The sequence below is a fragment of the Haliotis cracherodii genome, unplaced genomic scaffold (assembly GCF_022045235.1).
Source record: "Haliotis cracherodii isolate W230 unplaced genomic scaffold, xgHalCrac1.p SCAF_8, whole genome shotgun sequence".
NCBI classification, from domain to species: Eukaryota; Metazoa; Mollusca; class Gastropoda; order Lepetellida; family Haliotidae; genus Haliotis; species Haliotis cracherodii.
The window spans coordinates 26,870,263-26,896,332 of NW_027266341.1; the positions used below are offsets into that span (position 1 = coordinate 26,870,263).

The 26,070-nt window shown below is 38.2% G+C and overlaps 3 protein-coding genes across 3 annotated transcripts in view; 2 read left to right on the plus strand and 1 right to left on the minus strand.

Moving 5' to 3' along the window:
• The first annotated feature begins 156 nt into the window (after positions 1–156).
• LOC139450168 (cytochrome b-c1 complex subunit 8-like) lies at positions 157–2,109 on the plus strand. The gene is made up of 3 exons (XM_071231845.1): positions 157–243; positions 1,257–1,413; positions 1,812–2,109. The coding sequence occupies exons 2-3, from the start codon at positions 1,260–1,262 to the stop codon at positions 1,904–1,906; spliced, it is 249 nt and encodes an 82-aa protein (XP_071087946.1). The 5' UTR covers positions 157–243; positions 1,257–1,259; the 3' UTR covers positions 1,907–2,109.
• Positions 2,110–7,004: 4,895 nt separating this feature from the next.
• Positions 7,005–15,767, minus strand: LOC139449618 (COMM domain-containing protein 8-like). The gene is made up of 5 exons (XM_071231094.1): positions 15,689–15,767; positions 14,612–14,767; positions 14,260–14,412; positions 9,862–10,020; positions 7,005–8,038 (listed from the first exon to the last, which is right to left on the minus strand). Exons 1-5 carry the CDS (start codon positions 15,755–15,757, stop codon positions 8,015–8,017), a joined length of 561 nt encoding a protein of 186 aa, XP_071087195.1. The 5' UTR covers positions 15,758–15,767; the 3' UTR covers positions 7,005–8,014.
• A 96-nt stretch (positions 15,768–15,863) lies between these two features.
• LOC139450562 (phospholipid-transporting ATPase VD-like) overlaps positions 15,864–26,070 on the plus strand; it is an 88,342-nt gene continuing 78,135 nt past the window's right edge. The window contains exon 1 of the mRNA XM_071232317.1: positions 15,864–16,674. Within this exon, the coding sequence (XP_071088418.1) occupies positions 16,289–16,674 (386 nt within the window). The 5' untranslated portion in view covers positions 15,864–16,288. The remainder of the gene's footprint in view (positions 16,675–26,070) is intronic.

Consider the following 26,070-nt stretch of genomic DNA (forward strand, 5'->3'; position numbering starts at 1 on the left):
GGTCGATAAACGCAAATTTAGATTCCAGTTGTTTCGTACATTATTCAGTCCCAAGTTAATATTCACTTTATTACTGATAATTTGTTAACAAACAGTTGAAAAATGTAAGTTTAATTTTTGATTCAGGAGTTCGTTGGAGACATGCCATGTGAGAGTCATATCAAGATACGAAAAATAAGGAGGTTCAATCTGCCCACAAGATCGTTCTTTTCGTAACAGACCAAAGAGGTTTCAGAACAACCGGTATGTATACATTTTCTTGGCAGTTTGATTAATCACATAAAAAGCCGTCTTGTCTGTAAACACTAATGCTATTATGTCGCGTTGAATTAAAAGAGGTTTTATGTGATTGCTCGGTGGTATTATGAAATGTTTTCCCTTTCGATGTTGTGTCACCAGTTTTCGTCACCCAACTATGACTTCAAACTTTTGTATCTATTGGAAACAGATTTGGTCGAAGGTTTTGAACATGTAGATGAAAGCTACTGTGTAGTCGGGGATGAAAATGAATTGATTTGTGTGTATATTACTGGTGGCTATGTTAACTATCTTATGTCATTGACAAGGTCAAGATGGTCAGATAAACAGCAATCAAATGATTCCAAGAGGCTGAACATGGGAAATCAATATGTAGGCCCAGAGTGTACATGGGTATGACTAACGTTAGCGTGAATAGCAATGTGCCTATCAATACCAAAACGAAATCTGTGCCATTCACTTCAGTTTGTAACACAGTCTATATAGATTAATGTTAACCATGATCACTGATCCTGTGCCAAGCTCAGACACAGGACCATGTAACTAATAATGATAAAAAAATCGCAAAAAAAATCATAGATGAGGCCCAAAGTTTTTGTTATTGTTATTATTAGTTACATGGTCCTGTGGCTCATATTACTTATAATAAGACTTTATTATCCCTGTGTTATGGGTATTCGGATGCTCAAGAAAAAAATTCATTGTTTTCTCTCTAATCACATTAACGGCTGTAAAACATCTCATTCACTTATCATGCTTATAAAAGACAACTTTCTCTTAAAAACAAGCCATCATCTGAGTATTTACAATGTCTGTTTGATGCTACACCCCTTGTTTTAGCCCGTGTAATTGTAATAAACATGGCCTTCTGAAAACGTATGATGTCCTTAAACCTATGATCCGATGATATATCCCTGTCTTAGACAAATGATTGATCAACCACAAAAGAATGTATAATTAAGTATCAAATTAAATTAATTTGTTTTCTTTTGTTACAGAAAATGGGTCGCGGTTTTGGTAATTTGGCCAATGTGAGGGGTATCATCACCTACACCCTCTCCCCATTTGAGCAGAGAGCATTTGCTGGGGCTATTTCTAAAGGGGTGCCTAACATGTGGAGGAGGTTTTCAAGCCAAGTTCTCAAAGTCGTACCTCGTAAGTAAATGTCCCAAACCTTTCGAATGTTGGCGTGTTGAGTTCCATGCTTCTTATGACCATGTTAACAACCAACTGAATATAACATGATATAATGAAATGGATATGGCGATTTTACAATGTGCCTTTCCTTCTGTAGCTTCTACCATCTGGAATCTCCAGTTGTTTTTGTCTTCTCAAGTCACTAAAAATTGTCAACACTTAAGAGGTGACAGTTATACTGTATAACTAATCTTTTTCATTAAAGTCTTTTGCCGGACATTGGACTTTAAATTATGGATATAGGAATTTCTTTATCATTGTTAATAATCATATATTTTTTTAAAACAAAATTTTGAAGGAATCGTTTCTGATGAAAATGGTGTTGCTTTCCATAATTCCATATGTCTATATTTCAGCCCTTGTTGTCACATATCTGATCTATGACTGGGGAAAATCAGAACACATGCGGCTCACAAGGAAGGACCCAACAGAATTTGTCAATGACAAATAAGTGTGCATATTATGGAAACTATAGAACATCTTATTGGCCATTTGAGGAGGAATAGTTGCATTTATGGCCTGTGCATCACTGAGATATGTCACGAATGTCTAAATCTTGGATGGAAGTGGAATGGGCTTAGAGAAACTGAAGATGTGATGTTTTGTTTTTCAGTAAATTGAAACCTGTTCTTAATAAAAAGCATTCTTAGTGTTTGTTCATTATTTGTGATATTTGTTATTTGATGAAGTTATTTTTTAGAGGGATGTGTCTTGTGATATGTTCCTCATAGATGTAGCTTGCCAACGCAGATAATCACTATGGCTGAACGATCGCATCCAAAAGTGGGCGAGGTATGACAATCGGTATTGGGGGAAAGGTTCAGATAATAGATGTGAAAATTTGTGAGAATATCGAGGAAATAACAAACTTAACTCCCCTGTTCATAAAATGAACTTGTCCGACATTGTCAAGTTTGGATTGTTTCAATCGAGAAATTTATTGCTATAAAAAAGGATGACAAAAATAACTTTTTACAAAAAATGGTCACCTTTATTCTCAGCATTTGATTCATAGCTCTCTGTTGATACATGATATGTTTGAGTCTGATTGTGTGTTGCAACCGTTTTGGTTTGAAATAGGAAAATGTTTGTTTCCAACCCTTTATTTTTTTAAAAGTGTATTGTGCCATTCTATGCAATCCGAAATATGTCTTTCACGGAATAGGGTGGTTGGGTAGCCTGGTGGTTAAAGCGTTCGCTTGTCACGCCGAAGACCCGGGTTCGATTCCCGACATGGGTACAATGTGGGAAGCCCATTTCTGGTGTCCCCCGCCGTGATATTGCTGGAATATTGCTATAAGCGGCGTAAAACCATACTCACTCACTCATTTTCACGGCATACTGTATTCATCACTAAATTAAGATCCTCAGAGAGGCACAAAGTTAAAATCTCATGAGAAATATATGACCCATGGTGCCCCTCATGGCTTATTGTCCCTGCACTGATTTATTGCACGATAAACAACTCCCGCTCATCGTTTATTTATTAGATAAGTACTTAAACATTTTGAATGTGTGAAAATAGTGCTGTGAATATATTGCTCATGATTGCTATGAAAGTGTATTACATTAAAATTGCCCTCAAAATATGCTAGAAAATGTGAATGAAGTGCTATGAATAATTGATCATGGTGATTATGAATGTGTACTGGCTAACGCAATGGGGCTTCAGACAACCTTCTTTAATACTGACTCGTTACAAATGCAACACATATGAAAATATATGGGTCGGGACCTCCAAATTTGTGTGTATGAATCATCTGGCCAAATAAAATATGAAAGTTCCAAATCAGTTACAAGACAGACAGGAATTTATGAATCTTTTGTGGGTACAGATCGTCTAGTATACTTGGAAAGCTTCCAGCCTTTGTAATTGTGGCAACTGCAGAGAGGTCAATCAATTGGGTGTAAACTGAGTTGAAAGTTAGGTTGGTGTGTGGCCATTATTTTAACTGTTCGAGTCATCAGGAAAGCTAATGCTTAATTTATATTCTGAAACTCACAAATGTGTTTGAGACAACTGGAAATTCGACACATCTAGTTTGACAGAGTAAGTGAGTTGAGTTTAACGCCGCTTTTAACAGTATTCCAGTCATATCACGGCATGTCAGCTTATTGTGGGAGGAAAGCCCGAAGTGATGCAGGTCTCTGACGTTTACCACTTCGGTGAAACCTAAGAGCACCGGTATGGTGCTGACAAACCTAGAAACATAATCGAACCCACAATCATAGGTTTCTGGCGTGCCCAATGGACGCAACTCTGCACAGCGAATCACAGTGCCTTAGACGACTGGGCCACCCGTGCCCCCCAAGTTTGACAGATCAAAGTATAAATGATGATAAATATAAAGGAATCGGCATGGTCTGGAAGGTAAATTCAAGACAACCAGGAATTTGACACATCCAAGTTCACCACAAGGGTCAACTTTCTGTTGATGACTGCTTACCGTACACTTACTTCGGAACCCGTGAAGATCTGGGTTAGAATAGGTCTTCAGCAACCCATGCTTGCCGTAAGAGGCGACAAATGGGATCAGGTGGTCAGGCTCGCTGACTTGGTTGATGATGCATGTCATCGTATCCCAATTGTGTGGATTGATGCTTATGATGTCAATCACTGGATTGTCTGGTCCTGACTCTCTTATTTACAGTAGTGTATTATGTAGTGTTAAACTACAAAAAAACCCTCGTGTTCAGTTGACTTCATAAGGTACACATGCTGGTATTTAGAGAACAGACAACAAGAGACTTCCATCATGAGAGAAAGAAAATCAGTAATTCTTAGTTGTGAGTAGGTTGTTTTATATTTTACTCATTTTAAGATGTGAAGCCCATTTCTGATGTCCCCCGAAGTGATATTGCTGGAATATTGCTAAAAGCGGCGTAAAACCATACTCACCCACTCATTTTAAGAAAGAAACAGAAGAAAAACATGATACCATATACAACGTAATAAGGGCACTCTCAAAATTAGAAATAGGGGCTTCTTATTAGAATAATATTTTCATGGTTTATGCTGACAGCCGGAAATGTTTATATACGACAGATATATTTTTCCAGAATTTAATTGCCAATAATTAAGGGGGCATATAACACACAGGTGTGCATATACACGAATAAATAAAGTCTTGTGTACATTGATCAATTGGAAGGGGTGCTAATTGAGATTGCTCACTAGCCAATATATTAGCAAATATCGCTGTGGGTGAGAGAAACTTCCCTGTTCAGATGACAAGATGTTACCAGTTTGTGAAATCATGGAGCAGTGTGATATCTCTTCGACTGGCTGATCAGCATTGAGAATAGCTAAAGTGCACATGCACCAATATTGGCAAGGCGTTACACACGTTTCTACTCTAGGTGGTAATGTTTCAGCTTGTGCACTGTATAGCAGTATTATCATGAGAACACCTGTCTCCTATGGTCTGGCTATTCCAATATGGCCTGTAAACAGTTTGCAGGTCTTTGCTATGACACATACGAAGAGATATTCCGCCTTCTCACAGACTGGCAAAATTGTAAAACTTTTGTAAAACAGTTGTAACAGGATTATTCGAATTTACTCTCTTAATACCATATTCGATGGAATAAGCAGCCAGGGTGCTCTAAAAATTAAAAATAGGGGGCTCTTTTAAGAATATTATTTTGGTGGAAAAAACAGTTGAAAGATCATAAATTTCTTGGTTTATGCTGACAGCCTGAAATGATACAAAAGAAAAGTCTGTGCGTATTATACACGACATATATTTTCCTTGAATGTATTTGCCCATAATAAAGGGTGCGTACAACACATGAGTGCGTACACAAATAAATGTCTTGAGTGCATTGAAAAGGGTGCTTATTGGGATTGTTCACTTGCCAATATATTAGCAGATATTGCCATGGGTGCTTACTGCATTGAATAAGGTAGCTAATATATGTAGAGATGCTGTCAAGACTTCAGTTAAATGTGTTCTATCAGCCAATTACAGACCGTGTAATTGTTACCATGGCTTCTGAAGTGAATGCTATCCCAGGCTCAACTGCCCTGTGGAGATTCCAAGTCTCAAGCAATCTATGCTTGTCATATAATGAGGCAACTTAATGTAATGTATACTCGGTCACTTGGTAGACTTGGTTGTGTCATTGTACCACATCATGGCTTGTTACCCATAATATCAATCAAGGTTTGTCTGGTCCAGACTGTTATTTACAGGCCGCAATCATACTGCTGGCATATTGCCGAGTATGGCTTTACACAACAAACAGCTTTAACTCTTTAAAGAAGTTTTTATTCTTTCAATCAACAAGTATCTGTTACTTAACAATAATAATGAGTTGTAATTCATGATGATTATGACCCATCAAGAGTCTGTTAAGTCCTTGTGGTATGTGTGTACCAGTGAGTGAGTGAGTTGGGTTTAACGCCACTTTTAACAGTATTCCAGTTATATCACGGCGTGTCAGCTTAATGTGGGAGGAAAGCCCCAAGTCATGCAGGTCTCAGACGTTTACCACTTCAGTGAAACCCACAAGCACGGATATGGTGCTGACAAACCTAGAAACAAAATTAGGGTGAACCAGGATTCGAACCAATGACCATACCAATGTAGGTTTCTGGCGTGCCCAGGGGACGCAACTCTGCACAGTGAATCGCGGCGCCTTAGACGACTGGGCCACCTGTGCCCCCGTTAAGTCCTTGTGATATGTGTGTACCAGTACATAACCGGACAAGAGTAGGACATTTGCTCTACAGTCACAGCATCCTTGTTATCTCCAGGGCTTGCATTTCGGTCCACATACACTAACCCCTGGACCCATTAACAAGTTTTTTTTGCGATCTTAAATAACATGGCCTTGATTTTCATTAACATTTTACTGATCGGAGGTCAAGATAAGGAAAGAGAAAATTGGTAAGGGAGGCAACTCCTATTGCCTAGAAACCAAACCCATCGACTTTTTTATCGAGATGAAGACATCCTTCCCATCAAAATCATTTTTAGGGATTTCTTTTGCGTGTTTTGGTACGTTAGACCTAGTAATATATAGCAGTCAAATTGGTTAAAGGAATCAAGGGCAGGTAACTGAAGATCACGAAAACCTTGTGAATGGGTAAAGGGGCGAGTGTAGGTTTACCGAAATGCGATCCCTGGAGATACAGAGGATGCAGTCACACCGGTACACCCATCTTCAGAGGGCATTGTACAAGGACATAGGAGGGTCATCGAACAATATGAAGCGGAAGGTCCGGGGTTCGATCCCCATCCGCGTCATACCAAAAGACGTTAAAAGATGGTACTTGTTGTTACCCTGTCTGGCGCTCGGCATTAAGGGGCTGAAACAAGGACTGGTCGGCTCGGAGTCAGTATACTGTGTCTGAGTGGGGTATTCATGTTAAACTGCGGCATGGTATCTCAGAGAGCTAGCACTATAAATCGGCATCAGTCCGGACTAGTACAAGAAGCCACACACACATACATGTGCATGTGCGTCGCTATATAAGTGCAATAATCTTGGATGCGACGTTAAACCCCATTTCACCTCACCTCACCTAAAAAAATATGACACCATTAGGGAAGGCTCTTTATTTTCAGCACATCAAAAATCCAAGATCCAACAATGCAGCTCTTTTTGGACTAGTGGTTCAGGCTTAAAAAAAATAAAAGAATTAGTTCTCAGGCAATGACTTTATTGCGAGTGGGCGGGCGTTGTTTTGTTTTTTTGCTGGTTTTTATTAGTATGTAACCAAATAAACAGTTGTGTATCATCAACATGGGAAAGGGCCTCCCTTCATAAACAAGCATAAAAACTCTTATTGCTGCAATGACCATAACAAGAGATGCGCAGTTAAGCAGTGCACATGTAAAGGGAAATAACTGCGTGCTATAATGGATCACATTGTTTTTAAGTATGAGGATTTAAAAAAAATAATTAAAATGGAAATAAAAAAGAAACGTGCGGCTGACTTTATGATGATGCAGGCTGTGCCTGAGAACCAAGACTAATATTTTTTTTAGCCTGATGTAAAATAACTAGATTTTGCTAAAAACAGCTACTCTCTGTGGCCTTGTCTACCCTTGCAAAAACAGAGTTGGTGAAGTTAACATTGACTTGATCATGTTGATAACTGTTTATAAATATTCTTTATAAATATTCATTTACTATTCATGTTCATATCACACAGCATACCTCCTGTGTAAGTACAATATGATTTTTATGAAGAATATTGCAACTTAACAAAACTTCTTTCTGCAAGCAACAAGACACTAATGGCAACTTGATTCAGCTTTAGAGATGAGAATATATAGATCAATGATTGAATTATGCATTTACAATAGATTTGAAACTTATTCTCAGGGTAACACACAGTCAGTTAACTATTGCACATTTCCACGATCCCAACACAACCTAACATGGCTGGAGATGGGTGAACTCTGCAGGAAGGATCCATGCAAGATGTACAGTGTGGAGGGAGGGCAGGTACGTGAAACTGAGCAAGTCTCCACAGCGTTTAAAGTTGACGACCATGTGCATTTGAGGAAGACTTCCGGAATGATGGCGGGACCTCGCTCTTCTCAACTCAGGAGGATAAGTGCTGTACAGCCTGAAGTGAAAGACAGAGATTATTTTAGAAATTAACACAACCTGGTAGCTTGCAGGTCTGTGGCTACTAACATATTCAAAGGGAAAGTGAGAGAGTGAGTTGACTTTAACATCGCTTTGAACATTATTCCAGTTATGTCATGGTGTGTCTGCTTAATATGGGAGGTAAGCCCAAAGTGAGGCAGGTCTCGGATGTTTACCACTTTGGTGAAACCCACAAGCACAGGTATGGTGCAGACAAACCTAGAAACAAAATTAGGGTGAACCAGGATTCGAACCCATGACCATACCAATGTAGGTTTCTGGCATGCCCAGAGGATGCAACTCTGCACAGCAAAGGGCAACGCCTTTGACAACTGTGCCACCCGTACCCACCTTAAAGTTAAGAGTATGTCTTCAAGTGCACACAAACAAGTCTAAAACATTTATGATATTACATACTAAATGAGACAAAAACAAGCAAGGAATTAAGCTGTTATATTCGAACTGACATTGTTACACTCAATATTTGACATTTCTTAGTGACCTGGTTTTTGTAACCTGGAACTCCAGCAATTAAGGTGGTGAGTCCCCTAGACCTCCTACATAAATAGCCAAGGTAAATCCTACATGTCTAGTAAATATATCTGACAACTTGCCCGAGCTCACACAGGATATTTATTTCCACACATCGTAAGTGTCTGGCACTTCAGATAAGGTTATCAGTAACTGGGTCAATAACTAGCCATGCACAATACAGTAGATAAAGCTGATTCTCCCTGACACATTTCAAGTTTTTTCAAACAGTCATATTTTCTTTTCATTTGATAAACTGACAAAAATGTCATACCTTCTAACTACTTAAACCATAATCTGTTGTCTCCTTTACCTAAATATTACTGCATTCGAAACTTGGGCTGAGTCAAGGCTAAATTTACTACCTGGATCCCCAACCCCCGTATTACCTGACCCTACCCGGACACCCACAGTAGGTCTCAAAATGTGGGAACAAAAATGTCTGATTGGAAATGTTTTTACCGCAGCTCTGGCAAAACCTGTTCAGATACATGTCTCAAACGATCAGATCATGCGGACACGGAAGTGGACTGAAGCGTTATCATTATTCTAACATATAAAAGTCAGAAGGAATGTGTGCATCGTCAGAAGGAATGTGTGCATCGTCAGAAGGAATGTGAACGCTAGTGTCTTGTAGTATAGAATTTCTGTCATGAAACAATACCGGTATATCATGTGACTAGCCACAGGTCCAGGTAGTACTGTGGGTACCTGGGTCCTACTCAGTACCCACCCGACCCGAGTACCCATGTTACCCGTCCCAGCCCTAATAGTGAGTGAATGAATATGGTTTTACGCCGCTTTTAGCAATAATCCAGCAATATCATGGTCGGGGACACCAGAAATGGGCTTCACACATTGTACACATGTCGGGAATCGAACCCGGGTCTTCGGCGTGACGAGCGAACGCTTTAACCACTAGGCTACCCGACAGCCCCCAGCACTAATAGGAACCTAGACAATTTGATGCCCAAATACTTCATTGTCTGACATTGTAACCACTTCTCTGTTTGAATCTAAAACAGTCTACTTCCTCACAGTGTAACCAGGTAATTCTACACAGAGTAAAGTCATCACTATTTATAGCAGATAAGACAAGCGTAGCATTTTAACCCCAATGCAGGTCAATGTTATAAATCACAGAGAAAACATCCATACCATTATTGGTAACCAGCCATTTCATAAAAAAATCTTACATTTATTCTAAAGTTAAAATATAATGCAGAAATGATTAAAATATCCTATATTTGGCAACACAATAAAACATACCTTTCCTGCTCCCTCCAATGATGCGATCAGTTTCTTGAGGTCAGTTCGGTCTAGTTCAAGGGAGACAACTCTGTTGTGACTATTGCAGTCCGCCACCTGTAGGTCGAGGTTGAGGAGTGGAGTGTGGAGAGAGGATAGCTTGTCACTCGACATCACCAACTGTCAATGCAAAAGTTTGAATCAACATTATGAATAAGACATCATGGGCTATAGAAAGTAATTCTAAAGGACTACCCACACCTCTCTTAAACCTGGCATAAGAGAATCATTAGTTCTTGTCTGTATACTAAATGCAAGAATTGTAGAGCACCTTTTCACATTCCCTGTCTGTGCCCAAATTATTTAAACCTAATAGCCAAAACATGATCTTAGCATCATTTTCAGTGTTGTTATATGGACATATATTTTAAAAAAAGCTGCGAAGACATTTTTATCCCCACTCACACACTCACTAGTGTTGTAGAGTGACTGCGTGATCAATCCTCACAATAAAATTTGCCACTGAAAGCGGATCTACTTAAATGATATAGAGAAAGAGAGGTTTCCTAGTCCGACACTAGCCTGACCCAGAGCAGTCGTAATTCACAGACTATAAACTTCTCCTCATGACTAACTGTGTTGACAGCGACTGTATGTCTGCATGATATGCCAGATTATTATCATTCAGTTTAGACTGTTGAAACTTTTCTGAGGAAAATTTCTGCTTGTCCATTATTTCTTTCCAACCGCAAATATTGAAAATTGTTATTAAATATCTTCTGTTGAGATTCAAGGTTAAAGTTGGTCCCCGGCACCTATGCATGTCGTACTGAGGCGGCTTAACAGATCGGGAGTTCAGACACGATAACTTGGTTGATTGCATGACGTCTTACTGCATAGCGTGGATCGTTGCTCACGATTTGGCTGGTCAAGTATCAGTGTCTAAAAGCTGGAATATGGCTGAGAAGCTTTTAACAACAAACAAAGTTATCATCATAATTTGTGCTGTTAATGGACTATCGTGCATGTGTGGTTTAAACTCACAATATTCCAGCCATACGACAGCAGCCTTTAAAATACCCAACTGATCGATAGTGTGACCAACGATCCACACAGTCAGTGAGCAATGATACACCATCAACCAAGTCACGGAGCCTGACCACCCGATTGATAAAGTTGCCTTATAACCAGCAAAGGTTATTGAGTACCAGTTCTAACCTGGAACGGCTCAGGCCAGTTATGATATGAGTGAGTGATAGTTCAGATCATTGCAACACAGACACCAATGGTGAACAGTACAATCATCAATCTCAACCATTTGAGTGTGAAGACATGCAATCATCCAAACTGAACTGACACTTCGACCTCCCACAACTCAGTGTCAAGTCAGACATTGTGACATTAGTAAATATCGCCGTGGGCGCTTATAACGTCGAATACGGTATATGGAGTACCTAGATTCAATACTATAGCAATAACCAACATAGAGTTTCTACCATTGAGGATAGATGTATGTTTAACCTTTCTTTTACCATATCACAACATTTTCAAAAAGAAATATATTTCGTTTTGTCAAATAGAGTAATTTTTATTCAGCAGATTCAGAGTGAAAGAAAACATTGTAATAATAAATTTAATTTTTTATTTCCTAAAATTGATGGTTGGCAAACATGTTACTGCTTTGAACTTTTAATGTTCCTGTACAATTCTCACAATGTGTCTATTATACCGACTGAAAACATTACACATATGTTTCGACTGACTAATTTAGAAATTTATTGACCAAATATGTCATATTTTGCACCCTGAAGCTATTTTCTTGTTACCAGTTCATTTAATCAGGTCAGCCTGTTGGAGACTAACAGATTATTACCTAAATCAATAAACATGATAAGCTGGATCAAGAGGGGAAGCATTCAGTATAATGCAATAATTTTCAAAGCTCTCTGCATTATGAAATATTATGCTGCAGTGCTTAGGGGAATATTACATCATCTGAACCTACAATACACAGGGAGTTTCCCAAGCACCTGTTATATACCACTCCTTCGTTCATATTGATACATTTAATCTGCCATGCCATGACATATATTTACATATACCAGTAAAACACACCTCTAATACATAAATACCTGCAATAAGGCCACACTTTTAATTTAATGTTTCATGGATTTATACCAGCTTTTCCTCACAAGGTTGGTCGAAGTTAAAATAAAAATAAATAGCTATGTTAATCCCCTACTTATTTATATGAAAGCCATTCTGTCGTGGAGTTGAAACTGCAGCTAGCTTCTTGAATCACTGATAGTGATGTAGACAAGGAATTTATATATAACATTTTATATTGTATGAGAGGGTCTATAAAACTAGCGGGAGATATAATAAAGTCTATCATGTTTAATTTGTTTCTTTTCCAGCTGCTTTTCAGAAGAGGTGGTGGGCCCGTGAAAATAAAAATAAAATGTGTGAGGAAATCAAATGTAAAATACACTTGATTATTCACTCGATTTACAATAAGATGGAATTATTCTCATATCAACACATTAAGTAAAGAACTAGTGTGAATAAATTGAAATAGTAAAATATATTGATCTAGTATAACTAGAATAAATAAAAGAATCTATATCATAATATGTAAAGTATTTTCACCAAAATGTTATTTTTTTATGAAAAATAATATCACATTCATAAAAGTAATAATCATATTGATGAAACCTTGTTGAGATTACAAATAATGTAATAATTTTAGCATTACATTTTCTCTACCGTAGAAAATTAAAAATACATGTGGCCCAAATGTTTTTAAGTGAAGCAGTTTCTATGATAAAAGATGAATCTCTTTATATTTCTAAAGGATCTGAAGCTTGTGACATTCACTACACAACACTTAATAATTATTATAATGGTAAGTACAACAACAGAAGTGTCACACGACAGAAAACTGTTCTCATGTCAGACAAGGAACTCAAACCTGAGATGTGGCTTACTGTCATGGCAACAATCAGTTTTGGACAAACTAAAGATGAGCTGCTTTCAACAGTTCAGAACAGAAAATGTCTTAGACAATCCATGCGAAGAGAAAGAGACATGCATTTTGCTAAGTGTTACATGTTGTTGTGCACTAGGGCTGTGATGAGTCCAAATTTACTACCCAGGTACCTGACCCCCTATTACCCGACCCTACCCGGGTTACCCGACCCTACCCAGGTACCCACTGCAAGTCTCAAGAGTTGGGAACAAAATGTCTTATTGGTAATTGTTTTACCGCAGCCCTGGCTAAAACTATTTAGATACTTGTATCAAACAATCAGATCATTTGTTCACGGATGTTGACTGAAGCTTTATCTTTACTCAAACATATACAAGTCAATATATGGTGTCAATGCCTGTCTTAACCTTTCTGTTTGAGATCTAGTACAATGAGGTACTCTAGGAAATTTGGAAACCTATACTCTGTTGACATCTACCAGTCACCAGGTCACATGACCACATTGGCATAGTTTGGGGTCTTACACAGTTATGATTTCATAAATATTTATTTAGCACTACACACGGGCACTAGTTACTTAAAAGTATTACTTCAATTCATGTTGTCTGTTATTGGCGGCTATTGGGGCTTTCACCTTACCATATCAGTAATACCTACCGCCTCTCTACAAATTAAAATTTCCGAATCGAGATAGTTAAAACATGAAACTGCAAGCTGACAGTTGATCAACTCCTTGAGTTCTGTTAGAGTTTGAAAAGCCTCTGTATTCCAATAAAAAGTTAAGAAGTACCGAATCGACGTAATAAACGCCCAGGGCACTCTCAAAATTAGAAATAGGGGGCTCTTATTAGAACATTATTTTGTCGAAAAATAACAGAGTTGAAATATAAATTTCGTGGTTTATGCCGACAGCCTGAAATGTTTATATACGAGAGATATATTTTTCCAGAATTTAATTGCCCATAATTAAGGGTGCATATAACACATGAGTGCGTATTATACGTGAATAAATAAGTATTGTGTACATTGATCAATCAGAAAGGGTGCTAATTGGGATTGTTCACGAGCCAATATATTAGCAAATATCGCCGTGGGCGCTTATTAGAGCGGGGCGCTTATTACATCGAATACAGTATATAATCCACATCGAAACTCTCTGGAATTAAGTGAGTGATGAAATGCTGTTTTACGCTGCAGCCAGCAATATTGAAGCTGTTCAACAGCAGCCTGTCAACAATCAAGTCTGGAGCAGTGGCTGACTGTATGAACAACGATCCATGACACTAGGGCAAGATGACAATCAACCTGTTCACACACTGCAACCAACCAATTGTCACTACTCGGCTCTTACAACATGGGAGAATGGTGGCCGACTCTGGCCTGAATCTACACGGGGTACCTGGAAGAAAAGTTTTCTTGTCATTCTCTACCTTCATTTGCCAATCAAAGTCTGCCAGTACATTCTGTGAGATGGCAGCTGTTGAGGCAAGCAGACTTTTCCGGAGGTCCTCTCTACGCACACTAACCACTTCCATAACAGTTTGCTTGTAGTCATCTGGCAACGAGCCAAGCTTTCCAAAAATCTGATAAAAACAAAATGTTTACATTTCAAACATTAACAATTTTGCACCATATTATCCAAGTATAGCAATGCTCACCGTGGCAATGTTAATAAATAATTTGAGGTGCAGGGTGATGACTCAAATGACCTTAGGTTCGGAAAAAAGGTTTTGTTTTAACTGGTCTAAATGTCACTCTGTTATGAATGTATGATTGAATTACCTCATCTTTAGTCCATGAATTCTTAATACTCAGTTTTAGCAGTGAGTGGATACTTTCGGTGACATTCCACCATTCTTCCAAACTCCATAGCTTGGAATAGGTGTTGTAATCCAGTGGCTGCCGACTGCTGATATTAGCAACTACTGTGTGACATAACTGAAACAAAATAAGACAATTGTAAAAATTAGGGATAGAGCGATTCACCAGTGTATGTTGTTGTAGCAGGACGCTCAGTCAGTAGAGCCCTGCTAGCTCAGTCGGTAGAGCACGAGACTCTTAATCTCGGGTCGTGGGGCTGAGCATGTTCATATTAAATTTGAGCAAAATAAGCCTCAGTACCCTACTATGCGACCCGGGATGTGTCTTCTGTTGATGACAGGGGAGTATGTAGCAGGATGTGGAGTCATCCCACAGATGACATCCTTACCTTGTCAGCTTGCTGACAGGGTTAACCTCTTTGGTCATGTGGACAAGGCGTCCGACCTCTCATCAGAAGGTACGTGGTTTGAATCCCTCCACGGGACTTGGAACTTTTATGGCTGCTACATTGTCATCAACTGATCATGCATGTGTGGTGCAATATGCTGACTTGGTCGATGCATGTCATCTTATCCCAGTTGCGTGGATCGATGCTTATGATGTCAGTCACTGGATTGTCTGGTTCAGACTCGATTTTTTACATACCGCTGTCATCTAGCTGCAATATTACTGAGGTCGGCGTTAAACAACAAACAAACAAAACAAAAATCCTAAGTGAAACAATAACAAATTGATTTGTATGTACATGTTTAACAATTTCAGCTATTATCTAACTGTTAAGTACTTTAATAGACATCATGCCATGACTAGGGTCTTCAATCAAATGGTGACAAAGAAATAGATTGTAGTAAATTTGCCCATTGTTTATATTAACAAACAGATGGGGGCGTGGTCATTTTAACATTCATGTCACAGTCTTGTGATTTAGCACGTCTGTGGCTTTATGTTTCCCACAGATTTTGCTGCATGTAGCACAGATGTTGACGCATTATCAGCGAATTATTTCACTTATATCAAAGAAACCCATTTCAATCTTACAGCATTTAGTTCACCAATTGAACATTTTGTCAACAATGTGACGACATCCCCTTGTATCGTGTCGGCCATGTTATCAGGTGCGTGCTTCAATGTCAAATCGTTTTCAATTGGTCGAATCCAACGCCTTTAGCCAATCAAAATCGCTTTTGCGTCGTGTGTGTGTAGTTACCAGCAATCGATCTGAACAGATGTGAGTCTCTGGGCATATATTCTGGTTGTCCCAAAAGCGGGATAGGAATGCAGGATAATGGCGGAAGTAAGTTAGACAGCGCTTCGGACAGTAGAACCGATCCGAAAAGGGGATAGATAAAAGTTAAGCCACGTGTTCGAGACTGAATGTGACCGATTTGTGATGTGACATGTCCATTCTGTGATGACAACAGGATGCACGCAACGCATGGGTATAGCATTTCCAGTTTATACAGGATTTACCATAGCAACTACGTATACAGGTGATGAAGTCTGTTCAAAAGGAAAGGTGTTGAATTTGTGGTGAATGACACTTAAGAAAATACAACAATTCACTGATGACAGACATCGTGTTGTGTGTGATACTACCATAATCATTACATAATCAACAGATTCCAGTAAAACGTGACAATGGGAAATATATTCAAGAGAAGCAATCAGCAAGGTCCCAAGTTCCGAACTGTGGTTCCAAATCAAACGGTAGAAGAAGAAATCAAATTGAAAACACATCCAAACTATGGGTACCGATCAAACCGCATTAAAACTACAAAATACTCTATATTAACATTTTTCCCGAAAAATATATTTGAACAGTTTCACAGATTTGCAAATCTATATTTCATATTTGTTGTTGGATTGAACTGGGTGCCAGAAATTCAAGCTTTTGGAAAGGAAATTGCCATGATTCCTGTGATATTTGTGCTGGCTGTGACTGCCATCAAAGATGGATTTGAGGATTTTAGGCGATACAGATCAGACAAGAAAATCAACAGCCAAAACTGTCGAGTTTATTCGAGGTGGGTATTTCAAATACTTGTAAGTGGTGGAAGGTTGTGGCAATATGATAAAACGCATTGTCATATACAACATTTTTCAGGAGTGTCTGATTATGTGTTTCACAAAAGTGGTATAGATCTACTTAGACCAGCATCACCTCGAGCTTTCATTCCAAATTAAGCTGGTGTGCCATGATATTACTGGAATACTGTTTAAAGCAGTGTTAGGCCCAACTTCCTCTTTCTAGGCATGTACAGTATACCCAGCAACCTTAGATCACCAGGTAATCACATTAATTGCAAAACCTTTTTCAGACATTCATATCACAGTGACATGTGAGCGTCAAAAAGTAAATCAAGGTACCGTATTCAACGTAATACTGTAAACAGGGAATTTTTTGCGACCGTTTTATTATTGCGAGTTTTGCGAACGAGACTCAATCGCAAAAATTATAAACACAAAAATAAGTATAAATAATACATACATACTTTATTCATTGCAACACGTCATCAAATGTTGAAATCATCAACCAGAACTACAAGTTACTCAATAAGTTAAAAACACAAATGAATGCAGAATGGTCACACAATACATCACAAATGACAGTGTAAACAGACCAGTTAGTGTCACTGTTACCTCACAGTAATTCTGCCTTCTTCTAACCTCGCTTGATTGCGTCAGTGTCCTTTGCAATTTTGTCCACACATGACATGATACTGAGCTGAGTCAATTATCGTATTTGATAATTGGTCGCAATCTCTTCCGGTCAACTTTCCGGCCAACTCAGAAAAATTAGCTTCGGAGAGAAGCTGTCTATTGTTTGGTACACGAGGGGTCATCTCAACACGACAACTCGCAAAAATATCTCGTCGCAGTATTGTCTTTGGTGTGGTATTCGCAATATTTTAACGGTGCAGAAATAAAGCTGTTTACAGTAAGCGCCCCGGTCTAATAAGTGCCCACGGCGACATTTGCTAATATATTGGCTGGTGAACAATCCCAATTAGCACCCCTTCCGATTGATCAATGTACACAAGACTTATTTATTCGCGTATAATACTTACTCGTGTGTTATATGCACCCTTAGTTATGGGCTAATAAATTCTATAATATATCTGTTGTACATTAACACTTCAGGCTGTCAGCATAAACCACGAAATTTATCTTTGAACTCTGTTTTTTTCACCAAAATAATATTCCAATAAGTGCCCCCTATTTCTAACGTTGAGAGCGCCCTGAGCGCTTATTACGTCGAATAGGGTATATCAATATTGTTGTCAATACACTTGTAACATTTTACGTACTTAGTTTAAGCTGAGTTTATACCACATACTGTCAACAGAAACTTCAAATATGAATAGATTGTTAAAATACCAAAGAAATAATGTGTCATGAAAGGAATAATGGTTTTGTCAATGAGCACTTTGATCTGAGAAGGTTGAGAGAAACATGAAACTGTCAGTTCAGTTTTTATATGCCTGTCAACTATTAGCACAAGTACTGTTTATTTATGGCCTAATGGTAGCATTGTTGATGTACAATGTACTTTCTCTTTCTGTCAGAGCAGTATTCATGGTATTTGTAGCCATTTTGGAAACAAGAAGTCTGTGGACTTCCAGTACAATGAAGATGGGAGACCATAAACTTTATTGAGAGCAGCTGTAGGTGATTTTGTAATTAAAGTAGTTCGTAGCCATGGAGAACTTGCAGACACTCTCAGCTCGTAGACAAAATTCAGAGTGAACTTGGTAGACAAAACAAGTAAAGTTGGGTAGTAGACTTAAATATTGATTTATTACATACACTTATTGAATATTATGTGGCAAATGTATTTCACATCTTCAATTTTAGATAAAATTATTGTTATGCTCTTGTCCTTCTCTGCTTGGATATATTTACCAGGTTATCTATTTATGATAGTATTTACAAAGGATCCTACTAATCTTATAAAACAAAACAAAAGTACGATAATCCCCTACTTAACTCATCACATACTGAATGATCCTGTTGTTGTTTCCATACTGGATATGCTTACCGGATTGTTTATTTATTTACAAAGGACCGAGCAAAAGGAATACTAATATTTACCATATATTTTATTGAACACTTTCACAAAAACAGAACATTCAGAAACAGAAACGAAATTTACAACCAATGAACATGATGAAAAGGTGTCTTTCATTTAGGAACTGGCGCAACAGATCACATGCCTTTTTGTACAAATAAGTTCCTCTATCTAAAATTGTGTCTACGAATTCATTCCCGGCGTGTCGATGAGTTCACTGTAAATTGTGTTTATGTATTGGTGGTATCTATGAATGCACCACATCCTATCGAGAGCCACTGAGCACTAGTGAGTGAGTGAGTAAACCTTGCTTTACACTGCATCAACAATCTTGCAGCTTTCAACTGGCAGCGACTGGCACTCATCCTAATATCCTTATCAAAATAATTCATAATGGTTAACTTCATGAATTGACTAGTAATAACACTGGAAGAAACTAATTAAATTTGGGAGGTTATTCTATATTCATCATCATAATACCTAAGAATGTGAGGGGCGGTGGGTTGGCCTTGTGGTTAAAGCGTTCGCTCACCTCACCGAAGACCCAGGTTCGATTCCCCACATGGGTACAATGTGTGAAGACATATTTCTGGTGTCCCCTGCCGTGATATTGCTGGAATATTGCTAAAAGCGGTGTCAAACAATACTCACTCACTCACTCACTTATGTCATTCAACTAAGGAGGTTTCTAATACTGAACCATGTGATAAGGAAATGTTCCTGAGGCAAGGCCTATTTATTGCTGGAATATTGCTAAAATTGGGGACCACACAAAGAATGTAATGAGGCACTGATGAGACAGTAACCTAGGTTGATATGCTGATCCTAAAAAGTAAGTATTAGATCTTGGTACTTACAATGCTCATATATATCACCTGAACTCTACTGTAGCTCACCAACATCGTTGAAGGGTTCATAAATAAACTAAACAAATAGAAATGAAAGCCTACCTATATCTATACCTATACTTTGTTCAAATGACATGTGTAGGGGCGGTCGGGTAGCCTGGTGGTTAAAGCGCTTGCTCGTCACGCCGAAGACCCGGGTTCGATTCCCCACATGGGTACAATGTGTGAAGCCCATTTCTGGTGTCCCCCACCATGATATTGCTGGAATATTGCTAAAAGCGGCATAAAACCAAACTCACTCACTCACTCAAATGACATATAATTTGATGTTAAGATGTGTAATTAGCATGATAAGAGATTATTTGCCACAATTAATGGATCTGGCTCTACATGTTTTTAATCACTGAGCTTTGAGGAACTATCTGCATTCAAGCAATATGTAACAGATCCATATATTATGAATTATGGGAACATTGTTTTAGTCAAAACTGAGAAATATTTAGATTAAGATCAGTGATGTGCATAGGACACAGCCTTTGTTTGTTTATTTCCATGATACATTTGAATATGCCGACAATAACTTGGTCACCGATGGTTGATCTAAGTGATGGAAGCGTTGACTACCTGTTGGCATGCCAACCGGTCCATGCTTGCTGTTCTCGTTCACCAACTGATGTGGTTGATTCTGTTTGATACACTACACACATAAATTCTACATAATTATTCAAGACATGCGATTCTTTCATATTAATACATATAATAAATATAATTCAGCATTTTGGTATGTACGAATGGTGATGGGGGATTATTTTTAGCCATCGCAGAATTAAATAGGATTTTTATTGGTCGGTTGAATGACAAAGCATTGTCATGATTATTCTTCTATACTTCATACAGTTTTATCAGTTAATATGTCCTTGCCAAAATTAGATGTAATTTGTAAACTGTAAACACGAACGATAAATAGTGTTGCAGTTTGTGACTTTAGCAGCTTGTCAAAAGTTGTAATCTCTTAAAATTCTTTTCGGTCCAGTAAGCATAATGGTAAGCTCAGGTAGAAAAAGTCCATATTATAACTCATTACTCTACTGAATATTGAAACTTAAATTTAGAGCCATATTCATGCTAGTGGACTCAATAGTGGGGATGAAGAGATGAAAAAATTGAAATAAGCTGTCCTGTGATATATTGAAATTGAGTTAGTTCTGGACCATTCTTTTTGATAAAGTGAGCATTACAATCAAAGTACATCATACTTCTCATAATACTTATTATCTCTTAACCTAAAGGCGGGGCGGTCGGGTAGCCTAGTGGTTAAAGCGTTCACTCGTCACGCCGAAGACCCAGGTTTGATTCCCAACATGGGTACAATGTGTGAAGCCCATTTCTGGTGTAGCCAGTCGTGATATTGCTGGAATATTGCTAAAAGCGGCGGAAAACCAAACTTACTCACTCTTAACCTAAAGGACTACATGTTGCCTTGTTAGATCATTAATATTTTAATTTGCACAAAATACAGATTTAACTCAAACGTTTTGTAGGGAAAATATTAGACATTTACAATCTTGCCCAAAGAAATCAGCCTACAGATGTAGACATTGTGATAAATACAAGAAGACAAGTATTGTATGACTGATGCTAATCTCTGCCAAGAACATATACATGATATAAATTCTCTTTAGAAAAACTACCAGTCTTTAGTTCACAACTGGTTTTCACCAAGTATCAAACAAGTGGACTATAGCATACAACTAAAACAGAAACTAAAGGCATATCACAATGCTTTGAGTACTCTCTGTTCCATGTTAAAAAATCTTTTTTTTAATTGAAATTTGTTATTTTCATGATTTTTTCTGTTGGTTATGATTATACTGGCATTTGTGGGTGAGTGATGAGAGTGATGTGTGTTTGTACCTGTAAGTCTGAGTATTATTTTACCAACTTGAAGGGGAGTTTAGTGTTGTAGGTACATGCTGCCTCTCATGATGTTGGATTTGTCTTTTGATAACTGTGTAAACATTGACACCCCACCACCACCACCCCTGCACAACACACACACACACCCCCCCCCCCCCCCCCCCCCCCTACCCCCTCCCCCTCTTTTGAAAGCCAATGTGGTGTAGACAATTGCACCCTTCCCACACCCGTGAAGATTTAGGGTAGAATAGGTCTTCAGCAACCCATGCTTGCCATAAACAGTGACTATGTATATCGTAAGAGGCGACTAATGGGATCAGGTGGTCAGGCCAGCTGACTTGTTTGACGCATGGCATCATATCCCAACTGCGTGGATCGATGCTCATGATGTCAATCACTGGATTGTCTGGTCCAGACATGATTATTTACAGACCGCAGTCTTATAGCTGGACTATTGCTGAGTGTGGCGTTTAACAACTAACAAACCTTCCCCAAGCCACTGAGAGAGGATTTTTGATATTTTGGACCCCTCCCTGTACAATGAGTTCACTGTGCAGAGTTGCATTCCTTAGCTGTGCAAGGATCCATGGATCGAATCCCAATATACTGTAAACAGCTTTATTTCTGCGCTGTTAAAATATTGCGAATACCACACCAAAGACAATACTGCGACGAGATATTTTTGCGTTTTGCGAGTTGCCGTGTTGAGATGATCTCTCGATTACCAAACAATAGACAGCTTCTCTCCGAAGCTAGTTAATCTGAGTTGGCCGGAAAGTTGACCGGAAGGGATTGCGACCAATTATCAAATACGATAATTGACTAAACTCAGTGTCATGACTGTGAGTTTGAATGCAAACAAAATTGTGGACAAAATTGCAAAGGACACTGACGCAATCAAGCGAGGTTGGAAGAAGGCAGGATTATGGGGAGGTAACAGTGACACTGATTGGTCTGTTTACACTGTCATTTGTGATGTATTGTGTGACCATTCTGCATTCATTTGTGTTTTTAACTTATTGAGTAACTTGTGGTTCTGGTTGATGATTTCAACATTTGATGACGTGTTGCAATGAATAAAGTATGTATGTATTATTTCTACTTATTTTTGCGTTTTTAATTTTTGCGATTGAGTCTCGTTCGCAAAACTCGCAATAATAAAACGGTCGCAAAAAATTCCCTGTTTACAGTAAGCCTTTATGATCCTTGGTTTGTCAGAACCACTCCATGTCTTAGAGTTAACCATGTTATCCAATATGGTAAAACGCCAATACTGTTGAAACTGGTGTTAAACCTACTCATTCATGTTACCATAGGGCCACGTCGCAGGGGCACAGCTGAACTCGGTGGTATTAATCTTGAGGTAGTCATCTGTTGTTATTTAATCTGACGTAATGAGATTATGCAGGTTTAGTAAGATATGCCAGGTGACTTTGATCTGTATTGTATTTGCCGGTAGTGTGGTCCATGTTAGCCATAACAGTGATTGTAAGTGACCTTGTCTATTAAGAATCAATTATACACCATGACATTATAAAATGCTTGAAACTGTTTATAAGATATATAACTATAGCAGACAGGTTGTATACCAACAATTATGATATATAAGACATCAGTGGAATAATAAATATTTCTGGAATTATTATCAGTGCACTTTAACACCCATGTTTGCAGCAAGTGTTGGTAATGAAGACTAAAAATCCCCAATTTGGAAGTTAAGATATCCCAATTGTGGTTATTATTAATATTAACTGAATATGTTCTAATTTAATATGCTATGCGTGTTATTGTCTGATATTATTGCATCAAGTCCACTTCCTTTGTTTTAGAACCTTACAAACAATTCCCCATTGCCCCACCCATGGTAGTTAAGTTTAGATTCCTAGATAAATCCATGATTTTTATCAAAATATAATCCAATATCAGGGCTTGATTTGGCTACATAAAACATGCACCAGTGCAACCTTTTATTGAAAAATGCAATCTCATATCTATGTCAACTTGCATTAAGTGCATTTAAAAAAAATCCAATTTGTGTCTGTGTAACCTTTTCCCAACAACATTGGTCTTTGAACACACTCAAAACCTCTAAGCTTTATTTACCGTACTATATTCACTAATTCATGTGTTACGTGTAATTTGTCCTGATTTCTTTGGCTTGACATCATCAAACTGTGGGTAACTCAACAGGTGCCAACTTTTATGCGTATATACAGAGTTGAGCAGACAGTGTTTTCAAGGAGTCAAAACTTTTTGTACAAATTAAATCAAACATATGTTGCTTCATGGGAAAACTTTCGGTGGAATAACTCTCTTCTCATTTAACTATGATTGGAAAACTTTGTGTTGAAAGCCGTGAACAGACTGACGAATATTGTTTCATTGCCTACATAAAATTTCCAGAGTGCCATAAGTCGCTGCAAAATCTGCATCAATTTGGGCTTTGCCTCTACTGTAATATCACTGAAATATTGTTGAAAGAAGTGTTAAATCCAACTCACATATCAGACAATGGAGGACTTGACACACCTCTGTCCTGGGCTTAGTGTTGTATAAGCCAATCATAGCCAAAGAAATTATCTGCACATATGAGAATTATCAATGGTCTTACAGTGACTTTGTCAGAGACTGATCATGCTGATGGCAATAGAACCTATTCATGATTTTCTAAATTTGTGAAAGGACATTCTTCAATGCCATTACCAATTTTGATAAGAAGCTTTAGGACACGTTGGATAACAATCAGCCAGTGTCATATCAATTGTCCCAATCTGAAACACTGGTTTTAACACTTTGCCAATTCCACTAAGTATGGAGGATTTTCTGATTGGAACAGTCGATCTTGTCAGTGTACAGAAATTACAGGTGCTGCATTTTATGAGATAATATAAGATAACTATGCGACAAATCACAGAGAATGAAAAACAAAGAGTGATTTATTTCGCGATAAATCATTGCTTTATCATAACGTCATTTCTGGAGATTCAAACACTCGCTTGCAACTTGATTACATCATGTATTGAACATGTTGAACGACATTATTTTTGAGAGGGGAGTGTCTAGTGAGTTGTTCCCCTAAGATGTAGCTGGGCAACGAAGATAAACACGATCGCGATCTAAAAGCAGGAGAGGTATGACAATTGGTATTGGGAGGAAAGATACATGTAATCGACATGAGATTGTGAGAATATATGGGAAATACTCACCTTTGCATAAAAGGGACTTGTCCGACATTTCCGTGGTCGGATCTTTTGAGGGAGTTACCATTATCTAAATACGGGTTAATGTTTTTAAAGCTTGTACATTTTATCAACATCCTTAATGAGGCTGATATCTCCAATATGAAATAAACGACTTGAGGTGGTTATGGAGAATAAACCACGAGTGCCCCTTGTGGTTTATTCTCTCTCCCTGCAGTGTTTTATTGTATGATGAACAATTCCCACTCGTCATTTATATCATAACTTTAGACATTACTTGAAAGCATAGGGCACAGGATCATGGTCCAGTGCCAGTGGTCAAATGAATTTTCCATCTCAACTGGGTTGCTATGGTTACTCTGACTTGGCAAGGATAATATGTATCCTCTGTGTAAGTTTGTTTGCTCCACATTCAGCAATTTTCCTGTGGACCAGACAAACCAGTGATTGATATTATGTGAAATGTTCCCTGAAATGCAATCCCTGACCCTTCTCACCCAATCACTTTGTAGTGTTATGAAAAGGACCCCATTACTTTCTGCCTTTCAGTTTCTGACACTAAACAATCCAAGTTCGAGGATGAATTGAAGAATGCTGGTTTTGTGAATCACTTCAAATATACTTCTCAAAAGAAGTTAAAGAACGCCCGAATTGGACATTAAAGCTTTAACTTGATTATGTATTTATCACATGCTAATTATCTTGCTGTGAAAGTTGCGCATTCCGCATGTGCTATGTCCATGACGTGGTGTGGATTGCGTAACACCATATCGCCTGTGTATTGAGTACTTTCACAATATGTGTTCATGTTTGAGATATATGGCCACTAAGGCAGCATAATATGGCACAGCTGCTTCACATATTGACCATGTTTTTAGGAGGAAACTTTGAATAAGTCAGTTTTGGATGAGCTCGACCTCAGGAGTTACATGACTCATTATCATAGTTAGCCAGTCAGAATACTGGCATGATTGGCAGGACTGTCGCTTGCTGCTGTTGGCAGGTAAGATGTGTCGGCAAGAAGGGTAGACGAGGAAGTAGACGAGGAGGTAGACGAGGAAAAGATAACAAAACAAATAAGAAAGTCTCCGACTAAACGACAACCGAGTCCAACCTCAAGTGTGGCATTCTTCAGTAGTCATATAATTTTTATCACGTTTATGACTGTCAGTTTATACAAAAATATATGATGGATTTATTTATATCACCCTGTTATTGAAGGAATACTGAATATTGATATTTTCATTCATTGTCAGTCAAGGGATGGGTATTGGAAGTTTAAAGTATTGTGATACATATCACGATATATGGTGTTATTTTAGTTTATAATTCAGAAGCAATCTGATACATTAAGGTATGAACTGAAGTTAATAAATGGAACAATTA